At 36.5% G+C, this 11,147-nt stretch overlaps 1 protein-coding gene across 1 annotated transcript in view; it reads left to right on the plus strand.

Moving 5' to 3' along the window:
• The window catches only part of HERC5 (HECT and RLD domain containing E3 ubiquitin protein ligase 5), a 40,106-nt gene extending 29,647 nt beyond the window's left edge, over positions 1-10,459 (plus strand). Inside the window, exons 17-23 of the mRNA XM_063107669.1 lie at positions 1,793-1,936; positions 2,626-2,792; positions 3,873-3,939; positions 4,819-4,889; positions 8,724-8,907; positions 9,005-9,107; positions 10,241-10,459. Coding sequence (XP_062963739.1) covers positions 1,793-1,936; positions 2,626-2,792; positions 3,873-3,939; positions 4,819-4,889; positions 8,724-8,907; positions 9,005-9,107; positions 10,241-10,446 — 942 coding nt within the window. The 3' untranslated portion in view covers positions 10,447-10,459. The remainder of the gene's footprint in view (positions 1-1,792; positions 1,937-2,625; positions 2,793-3,872; positions 3,940-4,818; positions 4,890-8,723; positions 8,908-9,004; positions 9,108-10,240) is intronic.
• Positions 10,460-11,147: the final 688 nt, after the last annotated feature.

Here is an 11,147-nt window from a genome sequence, read left to right on the forward strand (position 1 = left end):
TTTCCCTCATTTTACAGTTGTGGAAACTGAGGTACACAGTATTAGGTGACTTATCCAAGGGTAACACAAGTCTGATAAGTCAGAATCAGGAGTTGGGCCCAACCATCAGGCACTAGGCTTTCTTCTTAAGACAGATAAAGATTGGTCTGGTAATATCGATTAAATAGAATTTTTTTTTATGGGAAACCCTCATTGATCACTTAGATTAAAGAAAGATTGACTTTACTAAAGCTCAAGGTACTGTTTGTAAAGTATGTTGCACTTGGCATTTCCACATATTTTTGCACACAGATGATTTTATAACTCTACTAAACACATTACGTGATTCTAACCTGTGCCAGCCATGCAGTCCACTCATTTATTTTAGTTCCACTTTTATATATGATTAGTCCATTTTTTAAAATTCAGGTAACGTTCAGTGAACATTTACCTTTTTCCAGACTCTGTGTGAGGCATGTTACATGTGTTATCCATTTTAATCTTTCTGATAATCTCATGGGAAAACTGAGGCTCTGTGAGATCAAGCACTTGCCCATAGTAAGGGGAAGAGTGAGGGTTTGACGCTAGGTCTTATTACAGAGATTTGAAATGTTTTAGTGAGGTTTGAAACTTTTCTCTCTGGGGAATGGAAAGGGCATCCATCTAAATATAGAAGCCAGTAAGAGGAGCTTTTGGGGGTGCTGTCAGAACATCTGGAACTGTTGAGTAGGCCTTTGGAAATATGTGTCTGTCAACTAGGAGACAAAATACGGGATCTGAAGGTTAAATGCCTACAAGTGACAAATTGAAGTTTAAAGAAAATAAGCATTCAGGGAAAGAGCAGAGAGAAAGGACAGAAGTGCCAGGATAGAACCACAGGAAATTCTGGTATTAAGCCATCAGGAAAATGAAGAGACAGAGAAATAAAAACCTGTAGAGTGCTTCCTAAGAGAAAGAGAAAAAACAGTGTCAGGGAAAAAACAGCGTCAAGAAAAAGGTGGTCAGAAGTATAAACTGAGTTAGCAAAATCAAGGAGATGAAATTTGAGGAAAAGACCTTGGAATTGGGGATTCCCAGGTTCTTGGTCCTCTTGGAGAGAAAACCATTTAAGTAGAGAATGGCTTTGGAAGTTGGTGTACATTCTCTGAAGTGTGGCAACCTAGAGTAGAAGTAACCACTAGTGTCTGTATTGGACTCAATGTGTTGGGGTGTTTTTTTTTTTCTTTTAAGGATAAGGGAGACCTTAACACATTTGTAAACTACAATGAAGGATTCCAAGAAGGAAGGGCAGGAATGGGGGGGGGTGGTAACTGAAGAAGCAAAGATGGAATATGATGGAAGCATCTTGGAGAAGGGTTGGTGTTAACAGTGAGGATGCTACCTCCTTAAGGAGCAAACAGCCAAGTCAATGTAAACCTTATGCATGCTCTGGTTTTTCCAGTTTTTTAAAAATCCTGACATTTATGATTTTTTTTTTGTTATTATACTTAATGGACCCAATGACTACAAAAGGGATGCCAGTTGAGTTCAATTCAGTAACTGCAGTTTGACAGACATACATAGGATTAAATCTAGACTGTACCACCTAGCTGTTGTGTTAATTTGGGAAAGTTATTTAAGTTCTCAAGGCCTCAGTAGCCTCACAGAATTAATGGGGATATTAAATATGATAATACGAGTAAGAGGCTCACCACAATGCCTACCAAATACTTGGGCCCACAATTAATGTTAGCTATTACTATTATTAAGTGAGACTGTATACATAGCAATATAGAGCCCTGGAAGTAATGCATTGTTTGCTCTGTTTCCTCAGGTTTCATTTAGTGGAGAAATTGGTTATGATTTTGGAGGAGTCAGAACAGAGTTCTTCTGCTGTCTGTTTGAAGAGATGACCCGGCCAGAATATGGGATGTTCACATATCCCGAAGAGGCTTCCTACATGTGGTTTCCTGTCAGGGTAAGTTCTCGTTTCTTTGCTTATGGTATTTTGTGACAGAAAAAGTATATCATATACCATAGAAAATTAGGCTATCTAGACTGTTTCATATTAAGAGAGGAGTTATTGATGTAATTATGGAGATTATCTTCAATTCTAATAAGGTGATTGTTTAAAGTATAGTCCCATTTCCCTGGGTTCCCATGTCTGTTCACAGGAGAACTCAAGCAATATATTTTTTGATGATTTATAGAGTATCTGGATAAAAATGAACCCTTCCTTTTCCAGGCACTCATTCTTTGTTTCAGTTCTATTTTTCCTGATTAACTTGAAGACAAAGGCCATTATGGAAAGACATTATGAAAACTGTAGTTTGTAAGGATTACTGAACCTAATGTATTTCTATTCCTGTTGTGCTTTTAGTAACCAAAACTATGGCAGGGATTTAGATTGACTTAATGACCAAATATAAATTCTAAATATTCTTTCTTTTTTTTTTTTTTGGGCAGCTGGCCAGTACAGGGATCTGAACCCTTGACCTCAGTGTTACAACACTGTGCTCTAACCAACTGACTATTCATATCTTTGGCTTTCTTGGCCTTAACTTGTGATTTGATTTTGTGAAAGAGGAAAAAAGGTTTACCTAATATAAATACTCCATTGTACTAATACAAATTTATAATACTTTTAAGATTTTTTTCTTTTTTCAGCCTAAATTTGAGGAGAAGAGATATTTCTTCTTTGGGGTTCTCTGTGGACTTTCTCTATTTAATTGCAATGTTGCCAACATCCCCTTCCCACTGGCGCTGTTTAAGAAACTTTTGGACCAAATGCCATCATTGGAAGACTTAAAAGAACTCAGTCCTGTTTTGGGAAAGTAAGTAAGCAGAGTTTCTTTTTCAGGATCCTATATAATATTTAGATAAAATTTAAATACATACTCTCCAATAATATTTTCATGTTCAACAGTAGTACAGTGAAGAAAACATGGTCCGTTATATCACAAATATCACAGTACAGTAATAAAAAATCCAATGGGGAAAAAAAGTCAACTTAGATTCCACTTCCTCCCAGAGAGCTTTCCTAGTGACATGTATTCTTTCCAAAAGAGTTAACCAAGTTCTTTCAAGCTACACCTGTATCATTTACTTCTCTGGCTGCACATATCTCACGGTACTATAGGTGAGACTTTGCTCAGCATATTCCACCCACTAGTCTCAGGGTTTATTGGCAGCAATGTCTCAGTCTCAACTTTACCTCTCCTATGCCTGCCACATTAGGTGCAGCTTAAATGTTTGTTGACTAAATAAATGAGTGAATGAGCAAACAATAAAGTATAAGACATGTTACTTTAAAAGAATGTGTAAAGCATTATAGGGTACCAGGATGGAAATATAAAAAATTGGCTACTAAGTAATCTATTTTGACATAACCTCTATTTTTACAGATGCCTTGAAACAATTAAGGTAGTCAAATTTCATTTCTTTCTTAAGCTTAATGATATTGGGACAAGAGGTACAGAGAAGGTCCTTTGACTACCCGCTCCTCAGATTTCCTAAGTGATACCTGACATTTAATAGGAGACTTATTATTTGTTCTGTAAGTAAAGTTCAAAAGCTTAAATAAAGGTAACACCAGTTTGAATGAGTTTCAGTATCAATAAACATTATCAAATCATTTTCTGAAGAGAAACCTACAGTCACTGGCTAAAGGAAATTAGGGTTGAGAGAAAAGAGCTGTGAATCAGGAGGGGAGCCTGCAGAATTGCAGATAAATTTTCTAAACTCACACTTTGAGTTGTGGTCTGGCCCTGTTCAGACTATCATTACTCAGAAAAATAGGTGCTGTGAACTGACCTCCTACCTTCACAACAGCTGTGTACTTGACATTTATTTTAGATGGTGTATATAGTGATCATGATTATTGCCCTTTAAAAACAAAATTATTTGTTCTTTAGGAATTTGCAAACACTTCTGGATGATGAAGATGAAGACTTTGTAGAAGTATTTTATATCCATTTTAATGTGAGTAACAATAAAAACCAGGTAACAGATCAGCCTTAATCTGATTAATCCTCTACATAATTACCTAAACATGTCACTCTTTACTTTTTTTTCTAAAAAATCTTCTGAATCAAGCTAGTGAAAAATGAATTGAGCGCATCAGTTAGATTTTACTAACAACCAACCCCAAAACTTAGTGGCTTAAAACAACAAACATGATCCTATAGGTTTTTGGACTCAGCCAATTTGGCTGGGCTGGATGGTCTACATGGACCTTACTCAAATACTTGGTCATTGACAGGCTTGTTGGTTTATGGGATGTCAGCTGAAACAGCTTGTCTCTGTTCCACATGATCTCTCATCCTCCAATAAGTAGGCTAGCTGAGGTTTCTCCACATGGTTCTCTTAGGGTTACAGAGAGTAGGAACAGATGGCAAGCTCCAACATGCAAGCTTTTCAGCTTTCTTTGTCAGATCCCATTGGCCAGAGCACTTCACGTGGCCATGCCTAGATTCAAGGACAGGAGATATGTATTGCCCATTTTATGGGAGGTGTTACAAAGTCACATTGCAAAGGGCTGTGAGAACCAGGATGGGAGGAAAGTGTGGCCATTTATGCAGATCTGTCACACTGGGTCCACACTGTATAAAGTGAATACTGAGATGTGGCAATTTTTCAGTTAATTTGTTTAATATGATCAGTTAAGATAATTCAAGTTTTGAAAAAAATTCATTTTTTGTTCTGCATGATAGGGTGGTAATTTTTTGTTTGTACATTTCTTGCTAGTTTTTGTGACAAAAATGTACATTTTTACAAATTCTTTAGGAAAAGGGTATGCTCCAAAGTGTTTTTGTTGATGATAGATTGTTCAGAATTATTTTGGTTCCTTTGTGGTTACAGGTGCATTGGGACAGAAATGATGTAGACTTAATTCCCAATGGAAGTTGCATTATTGTCGACCAGACTAACAAGTAGGTACAAAGAGATGAAATTTTTGGTTTGTATGTACACTATATTTATTTCACTGGACTTACAGATTCCTTTTAGTTCTTATAATTTTTCATTCTCATTAGTAATTTTTCAGTTAGGCAGAGAAATTGGCATGTGTTGTGTGTATGCATATAGACATACCCATCATGGAGATTATTTTGTGGTAAGGAATGGAAATGGCTTTCTCAGAGAGTCCTTCCCTTCTCATCTTGTCTAAAATTATACAACTACCCTCTATCCCTCTTTATCCCCTTACTCTGCTGTAATTTTTCTTTTTCATATCTCATGTTACCTACCTTTAGGACTTATTTGCTTATTTATTTTCCTATGTTTCCTCCACTTTAATGAAAGCTATATGACAGACACTTGGTCTGCATTCTTTACCACTATATATCCAGTACCTAGAGTAGTCTACAGTGGTGCCTTGTACATGGCAGGCACATGGTATTTGTTGAAGAACTTACTGTGGTATTTTAACTTCTTAACACTTTTATGGGGTGCCATTTAAAGCCATAGATCTTGTGATGATAGGACATTCCCTTGATAATTTGTCAAAGTGGCAAAGAGATCTCTAGTGAGCATTCTGACCTATGCCAAATCTTTTATTTTGATTTCTTAATTTTTTTTTTTAAAGTCTATATTGAAGTATAACATATATGTAGAAAATTGCACAAATCGTGTACAGCTCAATAAATTTCGCAAAGTAAATTCACCTGTGTAATTAGATCAGAAATAGAACATATCTAGCTATATAGTTGTATATTGTATGAATATATCAGTTTATTTATCTATAGAATTATTGCTGGACATAATGTGTTTTAAATCTTGAGATATTATGAATAATGCTCCTGTGAACATTCTTGCACATGTTTTTTGTTGTTTATATGCAGGGATTTCTGTTGGCTTATCACTGGGAGAAGAATTGCTGGGTATCTTGTTGCCCCATACAGAGAAGGGTCAATCCTCCCACCCAAAATTGGTTTGAATGTTGGTATTGATGATGCCACATGTATACCAGAGTATGAAAATACTTATTACTCACATAATGAGAATTTCTGGGGAGATCTGGGCAGGCACCCAAGCTGGTCTGTTTGGCATAAATAAAGGAAGAGGCAGGTGGCTTTGGTTTTTATGGTGGTTCAGGCATGGGCCAGGGTGAGGTTTGCCATGTGGTCCAGAGCTTGCGTGATTTAAGCCTCCCCACTGGTGTCAAGGGAGAGAGTTTATGGGCTTACCTATCCAGTTATGTATATGTGGGGGGGCAGGGGAGGGAGGAGTGGGACCTGAAAGTGTCAGTAAGCAAACATCAAAAATGGAGACATTTCCATCAGCAGCGTGTGAGAATTCTAATTGCTCTATATCCTCTCTAATACTTGGTGTTGTTAGTCTTTTTAAAATTAGCCATTCTGATGATATGTAGTAGTATTTCATTGTGGTTTTAATTTGCACTTCTCTGATGACTAATGTTGAGTACCTTATATACTTATTGGCCATTTGGATATCCTTTTTTGAGAAATACTCATCTTTAGTTTGTTTTTCTATTGGGTTCTTTTTCTTATTGGTTTATGAGAGTTCTAGATACAAGTCCTCTGTTGGATATATGTATGTACTGCAGATATTTTCTCCTATACTGTGGCTTGCCTTTTCACTCTTTTAATGTGTCTTTTGATGAACCAAAATTTGTAATTGCAATATACCACTTTATCAACATTTTCCTTAATAGTGTGGGGTTTTTTATCTGCTATTTAAAAAAGAAATCCTTCCCTATTCCAAGACCATGAGCATTTTTCCTGTATTTTCTTCCTGTATTTTCCTGTATTATTTTCTAGAAACATAGCTGTTTTACTTCTCACATTTAAATTTATAGTCCTCCACCTGTAATTGATTTTTTAGTAAGATTTGAGGCATAAGGGTCAAGGTTCATTTTTTTCTCATGTATGAATATCCATTTGATCTAGCATCACTTATTGAAAGGACCATCCTTTTGTTATTTTGTGTGTCATTTTTTTCTTTTTTGAAAAATGACCGTATTCTTGTTTCCAATTCTCTTTTCTATTCCATCAGGCTGTTCTTGTGCCAGTACCTCAATGTGTAAATACTGGTAGTTTTGAAATCTGGTTAAGTCTTCCAGCTTTCTTCTTTCACATTGTTTTGGCTGTCCGTGTCCCTTTGCATTTCAATTCAAATTTTAATATCAAGTTTCCAGTTTTCACACATACATACACACAAACCTGTTGGGATTTCGAATAGTGAGTGAATAAAATTTTCAGATCGATTTGAGGATAGTTGACATTTAAAAATATTTAGTCTTTCAATCCATGAATATAGAATATCTGTTTGTTTAGCTGTTCTTCAGTTTTCTCATGAAATTTTCTATATTGCTATTTTTGTCCTGAACATATTTATCACACTTATATTAAAGCCCATGTCTAATGTCTCCTGTATTTTGGTCATCATTAGGCTTGTCTCTTTTGTCTGAATTTTCTCTTTGTCCCCTTTTATAGTATATCTGGTCATTTGTTTGAATGTTAGACTTTTTGTATAACAACATCATGAAGGTTCTGAATGATGCTGCTATCTTCCGGAGAGGATTCACCCTCCTCTGGTGGGCAGCTAGAGTAACAAGGATCAGTCAAACCTACAGTATTTATTAGGACCCCTTTTCCTTGGTGGATCCTGAATTCCAGTTTTTGTTTTCTCAGCATCATGGGACTGTTAAATTTTGCTTAGTTTTTCAGTGGCTTTATCCTTAGCTCCTTTGCCTCTTCCTTGCATAGCTTAAGAATTTAGCAGATCCCTCATGGGGAAAACTGCTGAGTGCTGGACTGCCTTCTCTGATATCTCCCTGTTCACAGAACCCTCAGCCTCTTAAGTCCTAATGTTACTTTGGTAGCCCTAAACTCAATTTTTCTGCTCAGCCCCATTAAATTGCTGAAACATTTACTGGTTTCTCTTTTTTTTTTTTTTTTTTTGTCTTTTTTTCGTGACCGGCCCTCAGCCAGTGAGTACAACGGCCATTCCTATATAGGATTCGAACCCGGGGCGGGAGCGTCACTGCGCTCCCAGCGCCGCACTTTCCCGAGTGTGCCACGGGCCCGTCCTGGTTTCTCTGACTTTTAACAGCTACTTTTTGTCTTACTTCTTTCCCTTCATCAAGAATACACAAAGGTCTCAAAGGGAAAAACAGCAAGCAAATTGCTGGGCTGACTTCAGTGAGCTTCCCTTCTCTTCAGTGTTGGCCTCTTGTTCTTGCTCCGGATTTGGGAGCCATGAACCAGATGTTTTTGTATTTCATCTGGATTTTCTAGTTCTCAGTGGAAGCCTGTTTGTTATAAGCTACTTCATCCTAACTAGAAGTGGAAATCCCCTATTTATTTGTATTTAACCACCAGTAATATTATTTGCTTACTGTGCAATTCAGATAGTTCATAAGACATAAAATAAAACATGGGATTTTCCCCATCTCCCAGGCTCATTCCCCAGAGATTAGTCACTGTTAGCAGTTCAGGTTTTATTCCAAACTTTTGTTGTCCTAAGGTAAGTGTTGATTCTCTTAACTGTGTGACCTTGAGCAATCTCTTAACTTCACTATGTCTCTGTTTCTTCTTCACTAAAATGTTCATAATATTCAAGAATCTGCCTCAGAGAACTGTTATGAACATTAAAGTAAATAATATATAAAAAGTGACTGTAACAGTCCATAGCACATGGTAAGCACTTAATAACTGTTCCGTGTTCTAGCTTTTATTTTTATCCCTCAACCATTTTGTTCAGGGTATTGCAGTAAGCAAAAGTAATTTTCTGTTTTATTAAAGGAGAGACTATGTTTCTAAGTGTGTCGATTACATCTTCAACATCTCTGTAAAGGCGCTTTATGAAGAATTTCAGAGAGGGTTTTATAAAGTGTGTGACAAGGAGCTTATAAAACTTTTTCATGCTGAAGAACTGAAGGATGTGATTATTGGAAATACAGATTATGACTGGGAGACATTTGAAAAGGTACATCATAAAGGCTAAGTTGATTGAATTCAATTTTCCTTCTTATTTCCTGAATAATTTTTTTTTTCTTTTTTTTTTTTTTTAACCTTTTCTCTAGAATGCTCATTATGGTCAAGAATACAGTAATTCACATCCCACCATAGTGATGTTTTGGAAGGCTTTACACAAATTGACTCTGGAGGAAAAGAAAAAATTCCTTGGTAAGTATTATATCAAGGAATCAATTTATAATGTTATATCTTTTTAATGGGATAAAAATCTTTTTTATGATGGGTACCATTTACAACAAATCATATTACGTGTTAGAGCCACTGCTAGTCTAGTTGAGTGTCTCCTATGTCCCAACATCAAAAGATAAATGTTAATATAGGTGATATTTTTCCCTTTGGTTTCATCCCTTCTTTATTGCTTTAAAATTTTTTTTTCTTCATCCAAGCTAAATATTGAACCCTCTTTCTGTAGTCCCTGTCATGATTCAGTTATCCTGTCCTGTTAGAATTAGCCAAGATATTTTATCTGACTAATTTTTATTATTGCTATATTATTGCTATATTTACTATTATTATGCACAAGCTATTTTACTGTGTCTCCAAGTCTGTTTTACCTCACCTTCCAGATTTTGATCTCCAGTTTTATGCTTATCTGGTGGTTTTCCTGAGACTGGCTTAATGATTTTCTCATTTTCTTAATCTATTTTCTTATTTATTTTTGAGAAAGATTTATCTTATTCTTATTTTTGTGGATAACACATATGTGTTAGAAGATATTCAGACTTATATAGAAGCCCAACCTACCTTTACAGTCCTTACTCTTAGGGGAAATCTTTGTTCCAGCCAGCATCTGTACACTCCTGAGCTCACCTTTCTACCTCCTGGCTTTCTCTAAAGCTCCTTCCCTGCTTTGAACCTCACCCCCCTCCTTGTTGCCTCTCCAGACCTTTCCCTCCTTAAGGGTCTGGCATAATTCTGAACCCTTGGAAGTCTTCCCAGTCATCCCAGCCTGGCTTTTTCTCCTTGCTCTAAATCACAGCATTTACACTTAGGAGACACTTAACTCTGTGATACCTTCTTTAGCTATCTTATACCTTACGAATTTTCTCTTGCTATTTGTCTTTTTCTGCACAAGAGCCTAATATTCCCAACTAGACTTTAAGCTGCTTGAGGACAGTGACTATGTGTCATACTTTGTCCTAATATATGATCTCAGTGCACTGTCTAATGTGGGACTCTGCATGTGGGCCTGCGATAAAGTTTCTGAACAAACCTATTTTCTCTCTGTAAGAGATTTTGTTCCCTGTGTGAAATAGGTCACCCAATTTTCTTCTTCTTTTTAGTGTTTCTTACAGGAACTGACAGAATACACATGAAAGGTTTAAAGAATATGCAAATAACGTTTCGCTGTCCTGAATATTTGAGTGAAAAAGATCCCATGAGAGCACAGACATGTTTTAGTGTTCTCTACCTCCCTAAATATTCTACAATGGAAAGAGTGGAAGAAGCGCTTCAAGTAGCCATCAACAGCAACAGAGGGTTTGGCTGACCCTAAGACATACTCTACCTCTTTTTTGGAAATATTTTCAAAAATAAGATTAGTAACTCAAAAATTAACATTAAAGTTTTGTTCACTATTTGATTTGTTTAACTGGTCTTTTAGAATTGCTGTCATTGCACATAAGGTGATATAGATTAGGCTGTGTGTCTGACACAAATATTTGCATGATTTGGCCTGAAGGGAGACCCTTTAGCTTAGAAGTATTTTTTAAAAGACTGTAATTGTCTAATCTCTATTCTCACCTTCTTTAGCTGCAGATCCGCTGTATGGTAGGAGTGGCATTGTGCCTGGTTAAAAACACACATTTCCTAACCTCTCTTGAACGTAGGGACAGGTGGCAATGGTATGTGAAAGTCATTGGGGGACATGTCTGAAGAAGTTTAAGGGAATCTTTTCAACTAGCAGGGACCTTTTTTCTTTGTTCTTCCTTCCTGGAACATAGGCATGACAGAGCTTCAGCACCTATTCTTCAGACCATCAGGGAAAAGTCCAAGAAGAGCAGAAACCTTGTCCCTAAAATTCTTAACCTTAATTATCAGAAACTGTCTAAATCTGAACATCTTCTGATATGAGAAAAACTAATATTTTGCATGTTTAAGGTACTAAGGTAAAGTCTGTTGCTCACAGTCAAACACATTCCTTACTGATTGAAGCATAGTGAATTAAAAGTAGTGGAAGGGGTAAGAGGG

The sequence above is a fragment of the Cynocephalus volans genome, chromosome 9 (assembly GCF_027409185.1).
Source record: "Cynocephalus volans isolate mCynVol1 chromosome 9, mCynVol1.pri, whole genome shotgun sequence".
Lineage (NCBI taxonomy): Eukaryota > Metazoa > Chordata > Mammalia > Dermoptera > Cynocephalidae > Cynocephalus > Cynocephalus volans.